This window comes from Natrix helvetica, assembly GCF_964273705.1.
Source record: "Natrix helvetica genome assembly, chromosome: 4".
NCBI classification, from domain to species: domain Eukaryota; kingdom Metazoa; phylum Chordata; class Lepidosauria; order Squamata; family Natricidae; genus Natrix; species Natrix helvetica.
Genome location: NC_138550.1, coordinates 133,310,917 through 133,334,492, shown reverse-complemented (window position 1 = coordinate 133,334,492; position 23,576 = coordinate 133,310,917). Strand labels below are relative to the sequence as shown.

General features: G+C 35.2%; 1 protein-coding gene across 1 annotated transcript in view; it reads right to left on the bottom strand.

Moving 5' to 3' along the window:
- Nucleotides 1-23,576, bottom strand: part of PREX2 (phosphatidylinositol-3,4,5-trisphosphate dependent Rac exchange factor 2) — a 119,722-nt gene that overhangs the window by 74,171 nt on the left and 21,975 nt on the right. Inside the window, exons 2-9 of the mRNA XM_081952422.1 lie at nucleotides 16,166-16,237; nucleotides 15,963-16,085; nucleotides 15,035-15,139; nucleotides 14,063-14,164; nucleotides 12,618-12,779; nucleotides 4,005-4,138; nucleotides 3,487-3,590; nucleotides 1,611-1,760 (exon numbers count right to left, since the gene is read on the bottom strand). Coding sequence (XP_081808548.1) covers nucleotides 1,611-1,760; nucleotides 3,487-3,590; nucleotides 4,005-4,138; nucleotides 12,618-12,779; nucleotides 14,063-14,164; nucleotides 15,035-15,139; nucleotides 15,963-16,085; nucleotides 16,166-16,237 — 952 coding nt within the window. The remainder of the gene's footprint in view (nucleotides 1-1,610; nucleotides 1,761-3,486; nucleotides 3,591-4,004; nucleotides 4,139-12,617; nucleotides 12,780-14,062; nucleotides 14,165-15,034; nucleotides 15,140-15,962; nucleotides 16,086-16,165; nucleotides 16,238-23,576) is intronic.

The window sequence follows — 23,576 nt, the reverse complement described above, 5'->3', positions numbered from 1 at the left end:
GAGGAAATAAAGAAACAACTGAAGGAGATGAAAGAAGAAATTAAAGAGAACCAGGCCAAAATTAATAAGAACTCACAGAGATTGGACCTTCTGGAGGGTGGGGCGGCTGAGATGAGGGAGGGGATGGAAGGGATGCAGAAGGGAAACAAAGAACTTGACACCCAACAGATGAAAATAGAGTTTGAGAGAATGTCTTTTTATCTTAGATTTCAAAATGTGATGGAGGCAGATGATGAAAACATAAGGGACATCATGACAAACATTTTGGCTGAATACATCCAGAAAGAGAAACAACAGATGGGGTGGGAAATAGACCTGGTTTATAGAGTGAACTCAGCCTACGCTAGAACACACAACGTTCCCAGGGAGGTACACATTAAATTCCTTAGAAAAAGTACAAGAGATGAAATTCTGAGTGCACAAAGGGGGCAAGCCCTGACATACAAAGATAAGGAGATAACCATTCTGAAACAGATCCCCAAGAAAGTGAGGGAAAAAAGAAAATGTTATTCGCAATTAGCGAATAAATTATACCAGAAGGGGGTGTGGTTTAGATGGTTGATGCCTGAAGGTATGCTAATATTTTGGGAGGAGACAAGAGTTAGAATTAATACACCCACAGAGGCGCAGGCCTTTATGGAAAAAACCAAACTACTCCTAGAAAAATCAGATGACTCCTCATCAGATACACAAGACACGGGAGGGGCCGGAGCACTGTTGGCGGGGGGAGATGGGGCAATACCGAGAAAGCTCAGATCACAAAAATGAGTAAGAAAATCCACCTGACATAAACTGATCGAAATTTTAACTGAATTTATATGCTGACTATATGTTACTACTTAATAATGAATTATGTACAAATGTATACTATGAGTATGGAGGGGGGGGCGCACCTACCGCACATTGCAGTTGCCAAAATTTGTAACTTTTCCCCTACCTTTTTCCTTTGTAAAATACCAAAAAAAAAAAAACCAATAAAACTTTGTTATATAAAAAAAAAATCCAGGGACTTCTGCTCTGTTGTTGAATTTTTATTGAACATCTTAGGCTAAGTTTCCGAGAAGCTATCAGTGAGGGCATGGGAGGTTTCTTAGTGGTTTGGTGGATCTAACTCAAACAGAAAGAAGTCATTGGCTTCATCATTACTAGAAACACACACATCATGTCCCTAGATGTCGAACTCCACTTCTTTTCTATCCTTCTCATCAGAGGAATATCCAGCAGGATCATAACACTTCAGGATCTTTTTCACTTACGAGATCTTGCTGGGAAAAGTAGTTGGTGTTGCCAGGAGGTATAGGAACAGAGGTTCCAAGCTACTAGCGTCCTATATCCTTCAGATGAGAAATGCAAGGAAAAGGAATTAACAGAATAACAGAGCTGAAAGGTCTTTTGAGGTCTTCTAGTCCAACTCCCTGCTCAAGCATTAAACCCTATACCATTTTAGACAAATGGCAGTCCAGTCTCTTCTTAAAAGCCTCCAGTGACCCACAACTTCTGAAGGCAAGCTATTCCACTAACTAATTGTTTTCACTGTCAGGAAATTTCTCTTGAAATACAGTACTTCCGCCAGGTGTGAGAGTGTATAGAAATAAAATTCATGGTCTCACCTTTTCTTCTTTCCCTTTCTTTTAGGATAGCTTCAAGCCATTCATGCTTTTCTTCAGATGTTTTGGCCATACACACAAACCATTTATTCTTTGCTGTGTTGTGTATCTTCCAACCGTTGAGAACAATGTGACCACTGCTGTGATAATCAGCTGAAAAAAGATCACAGAAAGGAAAATCTGAGATGTACTTTCCATCCGATGGCTACTAAATGCTCTGAACTGTACAAAATTGCTTCTGATCTCACCCTAAGGATTACAATCTGCTCTTACTTAAAGTAAAGCTTCCCCAGATAAATGCTAGCATCCGTGTGCTTCCTCCTATGTTTTATGGACATTTTAAAATGGTTTAAGAATCAGGAGGAAGTTACAATTCATTTAATTTTTAGTGCCAGCTAAAAATTAGGAATGTAATCCTGCCAAGCCAAACCAAATCAAATGTCTTTCTGTTATCTAAACAGCAATGCTAGTCTTAGGAAAATCCATACATTTACCAAAAGGTTAAATAAAACAAACAAAAACAAAGCATGTACTAAGTAACATTGTAATAGAAATGACAGTTTCTATTTAAAAAAAGAGTCATTCATGCCTTGGACACCTCACAACCTGCCTTCTGCAATGTGTTCTACATGGTTCTGCAATTCAAAATGCTGGTTGTTTATAGTATCTGCCAAGCCAATTTGATCGGGCAGACTAGACGGATCCTTGGAATATGCTGCTTCATTACAGTTTCACACAATGAGGGCCTACTGTATTTTTCGGAGTATGACGCACCTTTCTCCCTCAAAAAAAGAGGCTGAAAATCTGAGTGTGTCTTATACACTGAGTACAGCATTTTTTGCCAGCCGAAACCCCGCCCACTTCACCAAAATGGCTGTGCATAGCCTTTAGGGGTTTTCAGAGTGCTCCTGGGGGCTGGGGAGGGCAGAAATGAGTGGAAAAATAGACCGTTTTTTTCTCAATCTTGGCCCCACCCAGTCCCCAGGAGCATTCTATAAGCCTCCTAAATGCTATGCATGCCCTTTTTTGACAAAAAACGGCGCCGTTTTCACAAACAGCAGGCTGTTTTTTGCTTGGGAGCAAAAATGCTAAAGGCTATTCATGCCTTTTTTTGAAAATAAACAGGCCTATTTTCGCAAAAAACGGGCCGTTTTTGGGAAGACTGCAGAGGGCAAAACTTTTTTTTTTTAATTTGCCTCTTCAAAATCTTGGTGCATCGTATACTCCAAAAAATACGGCAATAAAAAATCAGAGGCCATTGTTTATAAATAGGAGCATAATTGTCTTATTGGTATAACTTTTGGTCTTCCATTTATGCCAAATTTATTTACATCAAATAATTGCATAAGTTATTGAAATTATATACAGGTAGTCCTTGTTTAACAACCACTCATTCAGCAACCATTCAAAGTTATCATAGCACTGAACAGCATGGAACAAAGAGATTTACGACTTGTAATTGGGACTGTTGTAATGTCTCTGTAGTTGTGTGATCATGAATCAGGTGTTTGGCAACCTGCTTGAACTTACAACAGTCTCAGCATCCCAGTATCATGTGATTGCCATTGGGTTACTTTAATGCCTTCAATAAGCAAAGTCAATGGGGAAGCCAGTAGGAGGTCACAAATAGTGATGATGTGATGTTGCACTTCACAGCTCTGCAGCATTTGGTGAACCATGGCAACTGGAACTGATGCAACCTTTGTTGTATATTAGTGCAGTCATGTGACATCACACTTTACAACCACATCGCTTAGTGACAGAGTTCCTAGTCTCAATGACTATCTTTAAGCAAGGATTACTTGTATTATTATATGAGACACAAAGTCAATATCCAATAGATAACAATAAGTTAAGAAAGTGATGTTTATTTATATACCTGTGCCATCATCAACATTCTCAACTTCCATCAACTCTGTATTTATTCTGCCTCGGAAAAAGTATCGATGACTTTCTGAAGAAGCTTTGCTGTTTTTCAATCGTCTAATTAAGGAAAAGTATTGTACAAATATTAAAAGTATTAGCTGCACTTCAGGTCACCAAGTTTGTTTATTAGTATTAGTAGCAATTATTTATACACCAAAAATTTTGTACTATGTAGACTTCATTTTATTTAATGCTGTTGCAGATAAATTTATAATTTGGTAGTAATTATAAATCAATAAATATCATTTTAATAAGAAATTTTGGTTGCAATGCAAAAAAGCATGCTTTGTAGCCTTAAACTTTTATTCTTAAAAGTTACTGTTTTGCAATAGATGGAACCTTGTAGTTCTAGAATTGTCATTATCTGGGTAGTATAATAGTTAAAATATTCAAATATATTTTTTAACATTTAAATTCAGATAATTTATATATGTTCAGTCTTGAAAGCATCAATAAATTAATGTGTCTCACCTATGCTTTCTTTTGCAATAGACCAAAAGATTGTCAAAAAGAAAGAACACTCGTTCTTGTATATTTCCTGCTGAAATTTTCAACAAAACACCACACATCAGCATTTCTGTGCAAGTGTCTGTGATATTAGATCCCTAGAGAAGAAACATGAAAATAACAGTTATGTGGACCCAAAAGTCAACAGACAAACCGAAGAAATATTCAGTCCTCTATAAACACAATGCATGCAGCTAATCAAAACATCAAAGTGGATTTAACATTTAGAATGCAATCTTAATCATGAATTCTTATTCACTTTATCTACCTATCTTGATTTAAAAATGAGTGGACCGGTTGCTTTCGTGCTGTGGTGAAAAGATCAGACATCCAGCCCTTGCTTAAGGGAGACTGAGTGGAGACCGAGTGGAGCAAGTGGCCAGGTCTAAGTTTTTGGGTGTTATCATAAAAGAGAACCTGGGGCACTCACATAGCAGCACTGGTCAAAAGGGCCCGGTAGAGATTATACTACCTGAGACTTCTCAGAAAACAACAACTGATTGGAAAATTGCTGGTGAACTTCTACCGCTACACCATAGAGAGTATTTTAACTTACTGCATCTGCATATGGTTTGCCAAATGAACAGTTGCAGATATGACAGCGCTCCAGAGGGTTAACGTCATTGCCCACAGGATTACTAGTTGCCCTCTCCCCTCTTTGGAAGAGCTTTATAGTCCCCATTACCTTAAAAAGTTCAAAAGATTTTTAAAGATCCATCTCATCCTGGGCACCCTTTTTTTGAACTTTTACCATCTGGCAGATGGTACAGGATAATAAAAACAAGGACAAATAGGCTGAAAAATAGCTTCTATCCCAGGACAGTGACTATATTGAATTCTACTGTATAGTGCAGTGATGGCGAACCTTTTTTGGCTCACGTGCCAAAAGCGGGGGGAGCTCAGGTGGGTTGTGCATGGGTGTGCTTTGCGCACGACTCCAGTGCGCACGATCAGTGCTCCCCCCCCCCATTTTTTTCATACTTTTTTCAGGCTTCAGAGGCTTCATAGGAGCCTGGGGAGGGCGAAAACAGCCTCCCCGTCCTCCCGGAGGCCCTCCAGAGGCTTCAGGAGCTTCCTGAAGCCTCCGGAGCGTGAAAAATGGCCCTACGGGCAAACTGGAAGTTCGGGAACGGAACCTCCGGGTTGCTCGTAGGGCCGGTTTTAACCCTCCGGAGCATTCAGGGGCCTTCAGATAATGTTGCATTATCTGGAAATACCGTCTTGATAAAAAAAGGTCCTTTAAAAACCAGGAAACTAAATTTTTAAGAGGATCCCTTTAAGCTTCTTTCATAAAGAAATTTTAAATCACTTATTTCAAATCAGTGAGAACAAAGAAATGAATTCAATACCGCTGGAGGAAGAAGATTGGGGATACTGCCTTAGAGATTGGTTGCACTGATCAGAAGCTTCTCTCAAAAGTTTCCGAAAAGTTTTCCCTGTTACCATCAGGTCTTTGCATTCCAATTGCTCCTGATATTTTTATATACCAATAGGGATTTTTGTACCCAAAGCATGTGTTTAATCGCCACCCTACCAAAAAATCTGGAAACTGCCTTAAGATGTGTTTTAGCTTTGTTCTTGGAGACATCTTTTGAAGAAATGGTTTCAAAGAACTGTGTATGCTTTGGAACTGAAACCATAATAATTTAGATATAGGAAAATGTAGACTGCACCTCTAAATAATTTAGTTAAATAAACGTTCTCTGAAATCGTTGAAACTTGCTTTAAAATAAAAGGGTATAAGCACATTCACCGTATGTGCCTAGATCAGACTGAAGAAGTAAGTTCATTCTGAAGAAAGCAGAATTTTGCTGACTTAAGTATTATGACATTCTAAAAATAATGGGTAACATTTTTCATTGATGTAATTGCAAAGACATTTTTAATAGGCTCTCTAGAGAAAAGGCTTGCTGCAGGCAGTATGTGTTTCTTAGTGCTTTCTTGGAGGCTTATTTAAACATATTAGCTATTTCATACTGCTTTGTTATAACACAAAATAGTATCATATACAACTTACAGGATGCTATGAGTGAAATCATTAGCATAACTAATCAAATTTGGCTTTTCTGTCCTCACATCACTGCATGCATACTTATTCACTTTATATCTTTGCCTAATCACCTAATAGTTTATCTTTATTTCCCAGCCATCAAATAATGATTTAGTGATTCCGCCAAATCAAAATTAGAGAAATAATTTCATCCTGATTCTGCCCAAATTCCTTTTTCCTTGTGTAAATATAACAATTATCAATTTGCTCTGTTATTTGAGAACCCCTAAGTAGAAATACAATTAAGTATGGTTTATTATTAACTTATGAAGCATAAGCAATAATAAAATGCCTGCACAGGATAAAAATAAGAGCATCATGTGTTGTTATTTATAGAAAAAATGGTTCAGCCTTTTGTATAATTTTTCTCTTTTAAGTGTTCTGATCCTCAGTCCTCTTTTATCAGTTATATGACATAATTTTAACAAAAATAACAACCAATAAAACACAATATTTAAAGAACTCACTTAAAATAGAAAGATCTTCAACATATAAAGTAATTCATTTCCTAAATAATGCAATTGCCACTTCATATGAAAGCAGAAAAATAAAATCAGGTTATACACACTCAATTTGATGTAACATTGCTTCTTATAATACATAGTGGTTGCTTAATTTTCTGTTTTTCTAATTTTATCCAATTTTTTAATCTAAGAGTTAAATTGGATTTTTAGCTACTACAGATAGTCCTTACTTATCACCAACAATTAGGATCAGCAACTGTCACTAAACAGTGTGAAAAGTTATGTGGTCATGTCTTGCATCAGTTCTGTAAGTTGTGGCCATTAAGCAATCACCCATGGCATTAAGCACAACTTCACATGGCTGTGACTTACTGCCGGCTTCTCTATTGACTCTACTTGTTGAAGCCAGCTATGAAATGTTCAAATGGCAATCACATGACCACAGGGAAGCTACCATGGTTGTAAGATCAAGAACTAATTGTAAAACTATTAGTCATATGATTACTTAGTCATTAGTCATTAACTAATCGTATCCTGCCCCACACATCCCTTCGGCCGATTCGCTCACACAGAGAGGGACTCCTCCAGGTGCCGTCCACTAGGCTGTGCCAGCGGGCGGCGCCCAGGGGAAGGGCCTTCTCTGTGATGGGCCCGACCCTCTGGAATGACCTTCCCCCTGATATTAGAACAACCACGGACCTCCGCTCCTTCCGTAAGAAGCTAAAAACCCACCTGTTTAATCTAGCCGGCTTGGCCTAATTCCAGCTCTCCCACCTCAGTCTGTATTTTTAAATTTCATGGGTGGTCTTAGGCTGAGTTATTAATTTTTATAAATTTGTACAAGGGTTTAAAGTTTAATTCGATTTTAACTATATTTATGATTATTTGTATGGTTTTTAATTTGGTACCTGTACACCGCCCCGAGTCCCTTCGGGGAGAGGGGGCGGTCTAGAAATCAAATCAAATAAATAAATAAATAAATAAACTGAGGACTATCTCTATTACTTCACCTGCCACATAATGAAATGATGAGGTCTTACAGTTAGATTATTGTTTTTTTACAATTTTGATCATTTGTACAATAGGACATTGTACATATCTGCAGAATACAACCAAGAACTGAAAATGTTGCCAGTATCCACTCTTTATTAAATGAAATGCTAGAAAAAGTCACTGGAGAAAAACAAGGAGCCAACATGCTCAAGCATAAATAATTATTAGAGTCCATCTTTTGGCAATCAAGAATAACAAATTATTTTTCTGCTGTTATTATGTTTACAGATAGCCTGGGAGGCATGGCTTGAAAGACTGATATGTATGGCCATTGTAAGAAGTATTCTAGATATTAGTGTATAAAGTTACTATAGATATCTAGCACCTAAAGTTTCTCAAATCCACTTTGACCTGGATTGTAGCTATAAAAATCATATGAAACTGACTTGGGACATGATCTAGCTGTGATATCTGAAAAGTGTTTAAGTCTATTTGTTTTGAGGAAATAGAAAGTGTTCTTAGAACTAGGAGCTTGGCCATTAATCCATGTCCCTGCTTTCTAGGCAAGGATTCACAAAAGGTGATATATTGCTGGTTCTGGCCAGTAATTTAATCCTTGGGGAGGGGGAGGTTGTTCCTCTCTGATTTAAGAATAAAAGGCTATCAGAACGATATGGGAAAAGATGCCACATGGAATATACAAAAGAAATTGACTGATGTCTTAATTAAAAGAAATAAACAAATAATAAACCAAAAGAGTGTCGTGGATAATTTTAGTAGAAAGAAAGAATATAAAGTTGGTTTATTAGATTAGATTAAATCTAATTAATAGCTAAATGATTAGCTAGATAAAATAGGTATCTTGTTATCTCTGGTAAACCTTAATGGACTTTTGCTAAACAAGACTTTTAAGGATTTGTTTATAGCTAAAAGATGGGATATGAAAAGAAGAGATCATTTTTGTATATTAAAAGAAAGTGATAAGTTACTAAAATTGTTTATACCTGTGATGAAGGGGGAAGTCATGGATTTCTTTTTCTTTAATATTCTTTTTTTCTTTTCTGTTTTTTATTTCTGGACTTTTTAATTTTTAATTCTTAATTTACATCCTCCAGTTAGTTCCAGTCAGTGTTGATTGAGGCAGAATGGGGGGGGGGGGGGAATTGAAGGGAGGGACTGTGGAGTTCCTTAGAGGAACTCCACCCTGTACCCACTACTTTTTAACATCTGCTTAGAACCATGGGTGAGATCATCCGCTGGCATGGGGAAAACTATCAGCTTGCATTAATTCAAAATATCCTATTTTTTCTGTCATGAAGTCAAAACAAAAAAGCAAGTTATTTTAACAATTATGATTTTACAATAAAAACACACACTCAATAAAACTACATCTGGAGAGTATACCATTAAAGAAGAAAAAAATAAATTTTAAAATGTATTTTTCAAGTTATCTCCTTTTCTACAATTGTCTAATTATAATCATTAACCAAGCTCAATTTATAACATTTTTGCGTAGGAATTCAAGTCATGCTTTGATCTTCCATCAGATGCTAAAAATAGCTTTTTCCTAAGTAAGCAACATGCTAAACATTTTCTTCTGACAGAAAATCTCTAACAAGTACATTTCTCTGTTCTTAAGACTTATAGCAAACCAGATGTTCAGTTAATTAAAGCTGCTGTTTTAGTATAGAAACGTTTATTAAAGAAATGCATCATAAATTTGGTAGATTTTTTAAACTGAGACCATTAGCTCTCATTAGAAGAAAGTTGACTCTTAAAACATTTAGCAACTGAATTGTAACTAAAATATACTTTGCTTAAAAGGGTATTTACGAAGGTGTAATGTAACAAGCCTTCACTAGTAATTCATAATTATCTGGCAATATGTTTTCAGTACAGAACAGTGTTACCATATATATTTATCTAGCTATTTGTAATAATGTTTGATTTTAACTAGTAGCAGCTATTTGGAGTCACAATGGACATTCCAGAAACCCCATTGCAAGCAATCCTCATTTAGCGACCCCCTTCTACAAGTGTTTGCAGTTATGACGATACTGAAAAAAGTAATTTTTGGTCCATTCCTTGCATTTATTATCTCTGCAGGTGTGTAAAGGAAGACGCAAGTAACATCATAAGCACAGTTGCCATTTTACTTAGCAACCACTTCAGTAATTGCCAGTCCCAATTGCTAAACAATGACATACGTATATATCTTTTTTTTAAATCAAAATTCCAAGGATTGAACCAGGGACTTCCATATGCAAAGCAATTCTTTAGCTACTAAGCTATCATCCCTTTATCATATGAAAACTCTGATGATGCAATGAATGTTGTTCCATACCAAACCTATTTTAAGCTAATGATATCATTATCAGTGGTCAATATGCCACTTTATTTCCATCTATTTGATTAATTGGGAAATTTGCCTTCAAAACGATGTGACAGATCATAGACTTATACTGATACTTTAACTATCACTAATATATAGTATTAAGTTGATTACATGTTTTTATTGACTACTGGCTTTGTTTCTAATTGTTGTGTACTCAATATAGAATAACAAGTTAAATGAGAAAAAGGAGGAGAAAACAGCACATGAATTGCTTTCATCTTGGTGGAAAACAGAGTAACTGTTCAGTCATTCACAGACCCAGCTAAAGAAAAGCCAAGCTGATGGTGACTGAGTTCATATATCACACAAAGGAATAGTTTGCTGAATTGTAATGTCATTATAAAATCATTATTGACTGGGTTTGGGTTAACACTAAGCTAAAATCTAATACTGCATCTAATATTTTAGTGCATTCAGTTTTGGTCGCCACGATGTAGAAAAGATGTGGAGACTCTAGAAAGAGTGCAGAGAAGAGCAACAAAGATGATTAGGGGACTGGAGACTAAAACATATGAAGAACGGTTGCAGGAACTGGGTATGTCTAGTTTAATGAAAAGAAGGACTAGGGGAGACATAATAGCAGTGTTCCAATATCTCAGGGGTTGCCACAAAGAAGTCAACCCCTAAGTCAAACTATTCTCCAAGGCACCTGAGGGTAGAACAAGCAATGGGTGGAAACTAATCAAGGAGAGAAGCAACTTAGAACTGAGGAGAAATTTCCTGACAGTTAGAACAATTAATCAGTGGAGCAGCTTGTCTCTAGAAGTTGTGAATGCCCCAACACTGGAAGTCTTTAGGAAGATGTTGGATAGCCATTTGTCTGGAACGGTATAGGGTTTCCTGCCTAGGCAGGGGGTTGGACTAGAAGACCTCCAAGGTCCCTTCCAACTCTGCTATTGTATTGTATTGTATTGTAATAAACATTGCTGAGCAGCATATGAGAAAAAGTTCTATACTATAGTTTCATGCTTTGGCCAATACAGATTATTTCTTTTCTGCTTTCATAAAACTTCTATTTGATCAGGTACTGTGATTCGCTTCATCTATTATGCTCTTCTGCTGAATCTTCTTTTATATTCTCATCCAAAAATGTTCAGACCTATTTTGTATCTTCTTTGAAGTAATTTCTTCTAGATCAGTTATTTTTACCTCCAGTCTTTGGAATTTACTTCATAGTTCTATATTACAGAAACTAATGCAATGGTTGCATCAGGAAGCATACAGTTTTTAGCCCTTCTTCTTGCAAAGGCATGTGCTTCCATTTTAGCCATTTTTTAAAACTTTGCACCACTCTTGTTTCCATTACCACAGTCAAAACATAAAAAAGGTTCTCCCCAAAAAAACTAATTCAAAAATTCCTAACTAATATAAGGATTTTTAGGAGTCATGTCCTATAAGCAATCATTTTGAGAAAGAGGCAAGAAAGAAACATTTTTTTCCTATTCTGAAAGGAAATTATTTGAAAAGGAAATTCACATTTATTTAAAATTTCTGTGCTCCACTCAATAGAAAATATAGTTTGTAAGGGAAACCTGTGGCTGTCATTTTTCCATTTTTCACTTGCTCAGTCATGAAATTTCTACTACTAGAGGAGCATATTTCTAGTTCAGCACTCTGGCACTCTGCAACAGTTGAAGTTTCTGAATTCTCTTCAAAGGCAGTCCTATATACCCCCCCCCCCCCAATTGTAATAGTCCAAAGATGAGATAACAAGGGACTGCTGATTTAGGAAAGGTGGCAACTGGCATACACCTCAGTCTTTCATTCCTATCAACACTGATTGGGACTGCCCTTGGAGAAAGGAGCCGAACCAGCATAAAACTGTGCTTCTCAGCCCAGACCCCATAGGATACCAAAGTCGATGGTATCAAAGGCTGCTGAGAGCTCAAGGGGAACAAGGATGGTTGCACTACTTTATTCTGCTCTCACCAGAGATCATCCACAAGTGTGACCGAGGCTGCAATTGGGACTGAATCCTGACTGAAAGGGGTCCATATAATCTGTTTCATTCAGGAGCCTCTGAAGTTGCCAAGCAACCACTTTTCTACCATCTTCTCTAAAAAGGGAAGAAGAGAAACTGGATAAAAATTGTTCAGACAAGTGGGATCAGGTGATGTTTTTTTGAGGAGGCAAACTAGTGACTCCTTAAAAGGCCCTCCAAACATCTCCTCCAGCAGTAAATAATTTATCACTGCCAGAGCCCACCTGCTAGTCAAACTCTTGGAGGCTTTCACCAACCAAGAGGGACAAAGATCTAATTGGCAGGTGGTGGCACTGACAGGACTGAGGACCTGGTCCACTTCCTCAAGTCGAGTAGGATCGAATGTTTCCTTTTGAGCTTTTTCATTGTCTCTTTTGAATGGTGTGTAAAGGTTGCTTATATGTAGATTTAATCAAACTTTCAATTAGAAAACTGTGAATATATAAACCAAGCTAAGTCCAAAACTGCTAGGAAATTCCTGGAGCCTTGGCACCAAAAACACTTCACTTGAAATTTCTGTTATTAATAAACCAGATGTGGATTGATCAGGTGTCACAAAGATAACAATCTACTAAGTAAAACAAAGAACAATGTATTCTAATTGTGTATGATAATGTCCTGTACAGAATATAATAATTGTACAGAGTTCTTATTTCTTTCACATTTGCTAAAATAATACATTTTATGACATTACCTCCCATCCTTCAATGTGAGACTGCCATTCCTCTAAAACCTCTAATTTTTCCATCTGTCTCTTGGCTTCATTTATGTTGGAACAAACAGCTTTCATTGTTTGGAGAGCTTCCATTAAGATAGAATAGTCACTGTGCTTTTTAGGAGTGCGCTTTAACAATTCCTATTTTTAAAATAATAATAATAATATCAATTTTTATACTCTTCTCAAAATGGAAGTCAATTATTAAAATTTCACTTTCATGATAGAGCTATAAAACCATGCCTCTTCATTTGGGAATAAATAGCTAAATTTATAGGCACTTTAATGTTGTGATATCAATCTGATCATGAGATTAAAACTATATAGTTAGCATTAGCATTATTATCCATTTTCATTAAATGTATAGTTTCCAATTCCAGTCTTTAAGGTGCTGGATCATATTTGAATCCTTTGGATTCATATTTTCACTATTTTTATAACAACTATAATCAAATACCAAAATATTCAGTTCTAATATTTTATATCAGCAGAAGCCATACAATGAATATGGGCATTTATGCCTAGTTACCATTTATGTTCTTACTGCATCTGCAAATAGCCAACCAGGAACTTTATTCAAAATTATTCAGTAGTAAAAATGGAGTAGGATATCTGGGCTACTATATAGAAGTACAATGACTCCAGAAATGGACCATCCATACTGTGGATAGAATTCCATTTTTCCATTCTATTCCATTTCATAATTCTGGACAGGATTCCAATTTATATATGCTTCTCAGAGTTACTTGTTTAGTGAAATGGACAGCTATATAAATTGGTCAAACAAACAAATACATTGCACTTCCCTATATGGAACTGCATCTTTTCTTAGACTCACACTTCATCTCCTACTTCAGCAGCAGATTGTATATTTTGTAATATACAAAAACCTTTGTATATTATTTCTTGTGCATCACTGTGACCCATTCTAGACCTAGAGGCATTATACAGCAACACTCATCCCCATGTCACCTCACAATTGGATAACTGTAGGCACTATTATTCCAACAGCATGTTTATACAAGGAAGGAATTAAGTAGAAATGTGGTCCCCTAAACAATTGGTCAAACAAACCTGTCCCAAAAGAGCTTCCAGCTATTTTTCCAGTCTAATAAGAAAACTTATAGGCACAAAGAAGTTTCTTCCTAGCAATAGCCAAGGTTTTTTTTCCAAAAATCTTCATTCAGGGATCTTCATTTCATAGAAAGAATCTCAATAGTGTTGGCATACTAGATTCCAACTTTTGTTTCTGTGCATAATGGATATTATTATACCCTTTAATAAACAATAATCTCATTTCTTTGTACAAACAGATTTTTATTTCCAAACGACAAACAAAATTCAGAAAATGAAACAATTTTCATGTAAAATATAATATCTTCAGAAGAACATATTTTCACACTTCTTCAAACAAAAATATATACCTTCAAAAGAAGAGGATACTTGCATATTCTCTGGATTGGTGTTACCAAATAACCTTCTAAAGGTACCTCTGTACTCTTTCGTCCTCCTAAAAGCATGCAGTTCTAAGAAAGGAATTAAATCATACGTATTTGTCAGTTTTAGCTATATACATCACTTATAGATAATTTTTGAAGCAAAAATATAATTGAGATTTGGTAGGTTTTTGCCTGGACATACCATGTTTTCCCGAAAATAAGACAGGGTCTTATTTTTTTTGCCCCCCCTCCCCAATAAATGCTTGTCCTTATTTTCAGGGAGGTGCTATTATTTTTTAGGTGTAGGAGGCCCCTTAACCTCAGCCCGCGGCCTGCGGATCAGCTGATCCAGAGAGGGCCAGAGGTTCTGTCCCTGTTTCTGGCACACTCTTGCCAGTCCTAGCATCGCTGGGTCTGCCGCTCTTTTTGCGGCCGCCACTAAGAGCGATGACTTCATTTCTGTTTACCATGTTAATTGGGATTAATTTAAAAGTTAACAACATTTGAATAGCGGTAAGTTCTGGGAAGGAGGGTGATGAATAAAGTGGGCACTTATTCTTATCCAGAAGACCTCTATTTATTTAGCTTTCAAAAGCTTACATATCACTTGGAAATGTGCATGCGCGCGCGCACACACTCACACACACACACGCACACACTTGCACACCTCTGAATCATTGCTGACTCCTGGAAACTGCCTGGATTAGTATCTAAAATTTTCTTGGCAAGATTTTATAAGTGATTTTCCTTTCCATACTTCCTAGGATTGAGAAAAGTGGTCCAAGGTCACACAGTGGGCTTTATGCCTAAAGTGGGACTAGAACTCAAGGTCTCCTGGTTTATAGGCCAATGCATTAACCACACCACCAAGCTGGCTTTCCTTAGAAGTGAATTGCAATCAAATTACCACACAAACCAGAAGAAAGAGATATAGAATACCCCCAAAAAATTATTTACCAGTAAAAATGTCCGTACTGTTTTTATTTTGTTAAGTTCAAGCAAAAGCTTTTGTGCTTTTTCATGATTGCTGCAGTATTCGCCATAGATACGAAATCTGTCTCTCTGAATAAAAAGTTTTTAGATTAGTTATTTTAGTTATATTTTAACAGATATTTTAAAGAAATAATGTAAGTAAAAATATAAACAAATACAGTGTCTGTGAACTAATATAAAACACAATTGGTTTACAAGAAATATTTACATGTTGACAAATCAATTTATAAAAAATGAATAAAATCCATTTATAAAAAGAAGTATTTCATTTTTGTATTTTAGTTTTATAGTTAGGTTCAAGGAAATGTTTGTATCTTCTCATGGGTAAGATCAGGCTCCCATATGGTACCTATAGCCAGTGGTGGGATTCAGCCAGTTCACACCTCTTTGGGAGAGGGGTTGTTAACTTTCTGAGTTGTTTGGTGAATTGGTTGTTTGAAGAAATCATTAGGGCAGAGAACCGGTTGTTAAATTATTTGAATACCACCATTGCCTATAGCACAATGAATATCTAGTGTAACTTTAAAACTGCATTTAAAGTCAGTGAAATTACTGTTCACTTACATATCAAATGTTTTAAAAAGTGTTATCTGCATATTACTGGAGGGGAAAGTTATTCAAGACAAATGTTTAAAAAAGTGATTATTGTTCAAATGTGTTAGGCCTGATTCATGAAAATCATGACGACGCCTGCTCTTTCTAGTGAATAGGCTGCAAATTCAGCTTCCAAGCGTCCTTAAAAGATCTCATAAATTATGCAATCAAGATCATTTTGTCCTCTAAGTGGAGTATACATGAACTATCATGCCAGCAATTATTAAAAACAAAAAACAGCACTGGAGAAAAGAATATAATCAATTACATAAAGCTTATATTACTGGATTTGACATACAAAATGGAGAAAGCAGGATCCCACTTCTTGTTGCGAATTAGGTTCAGGGTGCAGACATTCTTCAATCCTAGATAGGAAGTTCTTATGAACTTCTAGAATATCTTCAATATTTGAGAACAATGTCTGTAAGAAAGAAACCCAGAGTATAAATAAATCAATTTGAGAAACAATAAAAAAGGAAGTGAAAACAAACAACAACTAACCTTAACCGTTTCCTCTGTTACATTTTTATCAATCTTAGTAATAGCCCACTGCATTATTCTGTGAAGGAATGCCTGGATAGAAGCAAAAAGAAAAATAAAGAAATTAGACATTAAAATGTCAGACATGTAGCCCAGAACAGCTAAATAAATAAATATGGCATGTGGGTGAACATCTTTTTGCAACCATACACACGCACACACACACACACACACACACACACACACACCAAAGATCTCAGACTCACCAAATTATGAGCTCTCAAAGTATTAAGAAATCTCATGGAATAATGAAAGATTTTGTGATTTCATAAAATTTCAGAATACTTAGGTCAGATAAGTATCATTCAGTTCTATGAAATCACTGAATATAGATGATATTTTATTGTACTTTGAAAAGAAGAAATATATAATACATCCTCAAACCAAAAAAAAAAGTTACTTGCAAATACTAAGTTATTCCAAAAGTTCAGGATGGCATTCACTCATCACAAATCCAGTTAAAAACCTCCAATTCAATGTACAGCTGCTGAGTTTTTATTTGCTAATATATTAAGCACAACATGGAAAAAAACAAGACAAAAGAGACTGCAAATAATATATATCCTTATGGAAAGCCAACTGATGTGGACACAATCGATATATTTTCAACTGAGAGCAACAAGAGAACTTACATATACTTAAGCATTGTATGTATTTGTGTGTTTTTTACGTAAAAAGCTGAAAAGATTTTAGAGGCCTGGGTGATAAAACATATAAAGAACTGTTGCTGGAATTTGGTGTGTCTAATGAAAAGAAGGACTAGGGGTGACATGATAGCAGCCTTCCAATATCTAAGGGGTTGCTACAAAGAAGAGGGAGTCAACTTATTTTCCACAGAACCTGAAGGCAGGACAAGAAGCAATACATGGAAACTAATCAAGGAGAGAAACAACCTAGAACCAAGGAGACAGTTAGAACAATTTATCAGTGGAACAATTGATTCCAGAAGTTGTGGATGTTTTTAAGAAGAGATTAGACAACTATTTGTCTGAAATGCCTGAACAGGGGTTGGACTAGTAGACCTCTAAGGTCCCTTCCAACGTCTATTATTCTATTCTGTTAGCCTTTATACCCAGACCACTGTACATTATGTACTGAATTGCACATTATATAACCTAGAATAGCTCAGTCCTCAGCTAGAGATTTCAACAATAACTATATAGCTTTGTTTTGTTTATATAAAGGCAAAAATAGCACCCATCTATTTCTTTTATTCTTTTTTGATATGCATTGAAATATCGGTTTGTGAGTAAAATTTGTCCAACCATATAAAAGAGTGCTGTAAAATCTAATACATTTGACAGGTATTAACTAAAAAAAGCACAATATTTTTTCTTTCCCTGTTATTTTTGTGGTATACACAAAAAGCAAGCAAATATAGTTTTATGATTTTTAAAAAAAGGAATAGAGTTAATGCTTTAACAGAAAACGATGTCGATTTCTTTTGTTTCTACAATATGCAATAAATTTAAATAGCCTCAAATATCTGGATTTATGTCTTGTTTTTGAAAAGCTAAGTTTCTTTCCAGACAACTACCTGAGTATACAACACATGATTTTTGACAATTAACTGTATCTCCAATCACCAACAATTAAAACGAGTAAGAAAGAGTAAGAAAGCCGCACATAGAGTCCAAAGCAAGAGAGACAAAATTTGAAGGAATATTTAATCTGACCAAAAATATATTACTACTGTAGGAAACTGCAAATCAATTTTATTGAAGCCTAACTCCAAAAAACTTACTATAGATTCTTCCCTCACAAAAACTATGTTTAGAGATTGAATTATCCGAGAATATACCTGCTGTGTTCCTTACATTACAGTGAGTGCAGGATTAATGGATAAATTGACAAAACAGTTAGGAAAAAGGTGTATTTCTCCAATTATTTTTTGGCAATCATAAATAGCAATAGCAATAGCTTTGTCTACTAAAACATTTCCTTAGATATACAGGATATTTTCTTATACCATCAGATTATTTTTTGTAGAGTCAGCATTGTCTATTCTGTCTTCAGAAGTTGTCATTCCAATTTGCCGAGACTATAGAATTTTGCACTTACATCAGCATGAATACATCCAACTAGCACAAGCATGTATAGATGTGGACTCAGCTTTTAACTACAGTGAAACAACTCTATAACCAAAAGTAATTTGGACAGAAAGATGGGCGACATATAAATTTAATAAATAAATAAATAAAAGCTTTGCTTGTGGTACAAGCAATGGTAGATTAAAGCAATTAGTCCCTGCTCTTTTTCAATCAATCATTTTTTCATCATCAACAATCAACATTTTTTTCTTCAAATGTTTAAAATTATTGCTAACTTTATTGATATATTCCATTTCCCAAACTTAATTCTGTGTGTGTGTGTGTGTGTGTGTGTGTGTAATTATTTATTTCCATTAAATAAATGTTGACATTACATTCTATCAATTTAACTATAATAAATTTCTGTAGTATCCACTTCTCAGTAATCAATAATTAGGTTAGCTCATTAGATTTTAACAAAACGATTGATCACCTTGAATTCTTCAACAATATAAATCACCACTAGAAAACAAATCCAGCACACTAATATTCATCTGAAAATTCTGAAAATGTTATTTTCTTGACCAATTCCTAAAAATTGTAATACTTAATAAAACTAATAATCTAGATTTTAAACTGTATTAATACAATTATATAACCTGATTTTTAAAAAGGCAGGCAGGAAAGAGCCTGGGATATCATAACATAAACAATACATTAAATGCTCTTAAGACCTTCCTTGGTCCTTATTATTTAAAAAATCTGAACAATTTTTGTCAAGCGTATTAGCAAACTAAGCAAGGTCTTTGTCTACAAATGGCAAGAGTAACTGGCTGAAGATCAGTGGTGGAATTCAAATTTTTTTACTACTGGTTCTATGGGCGTGGCTTGGTGGGCATGGTATGGCTTGGTGGGCGTGGCAGAGGAAGGATACTGTAAAATCTCTATTCCCACCCCACTCCAGGGGAAGGTTATTGCAAAATCCCCATTCCCTCCTGATCAGCTGGGACTCAGGAATAGATGAGGCAGAGAATAGATGGGGGCACCAGTTAGAGGTTGTATTTACCAGTTCTCTGAACTACTCAAAATTTCCACTACTGGTTCTCCAGAACTAGCCAGAACCTGCTGAATACTACCTCTGCTGAGAATGGATTGAATATAAAAGTGAGTGACCAGAGTAAAGATATATTCATCTCTTGCAATTAACCTATAGATACTGACTCTTGCAGCTAGTCATTATTATGTAAAACAAAAGGTCTGCTATATTCAACATGTAAATAACTTATACTGAATAGTTACCGTGTTTCCCCGAAAATAAGACAGGGTCATATTTTCTTTTGATCCCCGAAATAAGCACTTGGCCTTATTTTTGGGGAGGTCTTATTATTTTTGAGGTGCAGGAGGCACCGAGTATGGTAACCTCGTGGCTGCTGCTGTGTTGCAATATTTTCGGGGAGGGTTTATTTTCAGGAGAAGGTTTATTTTAGCACATGCGCTCAAGAGCCCGATTGGGCTTATTATCCGGGGAGGTCTTATTTTCAGGGAAACAGATTAATATATATATGGGGAAATGAAAGTGGCCTATCCTTAGAAAAACAACTATACTTTTGGAATAGAGAAAAGGCTAGAATCCTTGAAAAAGGATCACATATCTGAAATGCATTGAGTAACTTTAATTATGTCAAGGCCTTTTTGAAGACAATTCAAGGGAAAAAATCCTTTGTAACACTGTCCACACAAATTTAGAAGAAATAGCAGGATTTCCTCCTTCATTGTACATATAAATGGGACTCCCCTATCACTCAACCTTCATACCACTTGTATGTTTGTAGCCCAGTTCTTCTCCAGGCATATGGTACATTTATTGAAAAATAAATAATATGACCAAAACTCTTTATTTTGCTAATTTATGCTTATTGAAATATAATTGAAATATTTCAAATCACTTTGTATTTAGTATAACTCTTGGCTTCTTCAATCTTATTTTTTATTGGTAGGTTCTGTTTATTTCCATCCAATTTTAGTGCCATTATGATCTACTCACAAGATCTAAGATCCGAACTTGTTTGAATGTAACAGTATACTATTTCTTCAGGGTGGATAAAAATCGATGATTTGTTTTAAAAAATCAAAAAATCAGATTTCTTAAAATTTAAATTGGATGTTTTTAATTTTATCACATTTATTTTAATAAAATGCTTTTGGAGTAAAAATCTATCTAAAGATAGTTTTTTTGTTTAAGATACATTAATAATTTAGTTTATTCTTAAATTTAAAGAATTTGAGGGCTACTAGAATTTAGGACCATAAAGCAAAATTAGATAGCAACAAATTGAGACTTCTGTTTCCCTTTCCTGACATCTACTGATTATTTGAAGTTTTGTAACCCAAATCTGGTAACTCTGCTTAAATTTTCATTTAAACATTTAGGATTTTTTTCGGAACCTCCCTAAGAACCAGACTTGATGTGAACTTCTCACATTTTTCTCAGAAAACACCACTCTGGAGTTCTGGTCAGTCTGGATTTCTGATACATAATTTTAACTTTAATGTATTATAAACTAATGCTGAAGTTGATTTGTTTAGGCGTAATTAAATCTAATCGGTTGCTATGATTTAGACATAATAAACCAGCAAACAATATCTTCACTGATTCATTGGCTAAGATGGGAAGATATGATTGTTGACATAGATACATTGGTATAACACTAAACTTCAATACAGCAAATGAGTCTATGGCCTGATAATGACAATTTAAAAATTCTGCTTTATTCAGATCTATTTTTTAAACTGTTCAATTTCATATATTGTGTAATGGCCTAAAATTGCAATGTGAGCTCCTGTTCTTACTTATTCATTCATGCATGCATCAATGGTTGTTTTTTTCCCAGGATTTTGTGTTTTAGACTTCACTTCCCACCAAAGATAAAATGCTGCCAAATGGTAGTCTCCACATTGTTGGGCTAAAATATTCAAAGAGCAGCATGCTCAGCTTCTTACATTACACTAAAATAGAGATACAATTTCTTCTTTCAATGGTAAATCAATTCTCAAAGGTTGTGCTATTATTAGGAACAAGGCCGCATTATGGTATTTGTTTAACTTGGATAAAAATTGTTCTTCTCTTCTCTGTCCAGTTGTCAGTGATGAGAAGCAGCCAGTATCTCTTAAGTCAAGCTGTAACAGCTGTCCAAATGCTAGCCACTATCACACTTAACCAGATGGGTTGGGAAAAAATCTATATCACCACTAGACAGCAGCAAAGTGATTCTGTATAGAAAACTGTAATTTTTGCTGCCTTCTAGTGGTCATTGAGTTCTTTTTTCAACAGATGATTCGCTGACTACAAGCACGCAGACCACAAAATATTGGAATATTGCAGTTTTGGTTGTCATAATATAACAAAGATGCTGAGACTCTAGAAAGAGTACAAAGAAGATCAATAGTAATGATTAGGGGACAGAAGGCTAAAACATATGATTAACAGTTGCAAGAATTGGATATATCAAGTTTAATTAAAAGAAAGATTAGAGGTGAACGATAGCAGTGTTCCAATATCTAAGAGGCTGCCACAAAGAAAAAGGGGTCAACCTATTCTCCAAAGCATTTGAAGGCAGGACAAGAAGCAATGGTTGGAAACTAATCAAGGAGAAATCCAAGGTAAAACTAAGGAGAAATTTCCTGACAGTTAGAACAATTAATCAGTGGGACAACTTGTCTCCAGAAATTGTGGTGCTCCAACACTGGAGATTTTTAAGAAGAGATTGTACAACCATTTGTCTGAAATGGTATAAGGTTTCCTGCTTGAGCAGGGGGTTAGACTAGAAGACCTCCAAGGTCCCTTCTGCTATTCTGTTAAATCTCTCAATATAAAAATATGTTTGGGAAATACTGCTCATTCCTCTACAAACAAGAAAATTGGGAAATTCATTTTATTTATTTATTTGTATTTTGATTAATGAACAACAGTTATTTCTTCCTTGAATTTAATTTTTACACAGGTTATTTTTTTGGAAAGCAAGCGTTTTAAATACAAATATCTGACATAAAGGTTTCTATTAGCAATGATACAGTGAAGCAAAATATATCCCTTTCTTAAATAATAATCTGAATGAAGTATTGCATAATTTATAGATGATTACAATACATATTGGAATATAGGTGGTTTTCCCTTACAAGTTGTGTAGTTGAACTTTATTTTTAAAAGTAATATATTTATATTAGAAATATTCAATTATTAACATACGGGCAGATACAGAAATATGCATTTACAATTAGAAAATTATTTAAAACATCTGCATATCAAAAACAAATATTTTTAGTCTGAAAATGTTTAACTGAAAGCTGTATTATTCACCACTCAGTTTGTAATAAAGCTCATTTTACATGTTTATTCTGGATACTTCATCTTCATTCCAAAACAAATCCCCTAAGTTAATATTAACAAAACTATTCAGATTTTATCAAATCCTTACTAAGATCCTCACTGTATCATTGTATCTCAACAAACCATCTATGTTGTGAAATTAATAAAAAATAGTATTTCAAAACGTTCTTCAAAAACTGTACGTGATACTTGATGCTATATTTGATATAATTGTCCTTTGATCAGTGAAATAAATCAGTTGCTGTAAATAAATTTTTAAAAAAGAATGCTACATCTAATCATGCATGAATTTAGAAAAAAGTTGTACTGCAACCAAAAGAAACAAGTCTCAGTTGACACAATTTTAATTCAGATGTGTGAATTAAATTGTATATGACATGTACCTCATTTCCTTCTACCTGCTTAATTAAGAATTGTTTCTTAACTCAGAAATGTATTTTATGGGCCGCAAATCTAAAGGGGTTGTTTAGAAGGATTCCTCACCTAATGCAACATGTCTGGATGTGTGTTTCCATGTAAATATGTGTGTATATATATATATAGTAGTCCTCATCTAGAGCCACACATTCAGCAACTGAAGTTACAAAGACACTGAAAAAGGAGACTTATGATTGGTCATTCAAGTTGCAGCTGTCAAAGCAACCCTGCAGTCATGTGAGTGAGATTCAGGTGCTTGGCAACCAGCACACATTTACAACGCTTACAGAGTCCCACAGCTGTTTGTAATTAGCTAGCTTCCATCAAGCAAAGTCAATGGGAAAGTTGTGGTCAAGGCTAGGATTTACTGACTTAATGGGTAGGCTTCAACGTTGGCTTCATCTTTACTGTCCTCATTGGAAATTCCATAGAGGTCCATGGGGGAGGGGGATATATTTGATTTTGAATCATCAACCATGAATCACAAACTACCAAGGATTGCAGATAACAATTGTTATTTGATGCCAGAGTTGAAACT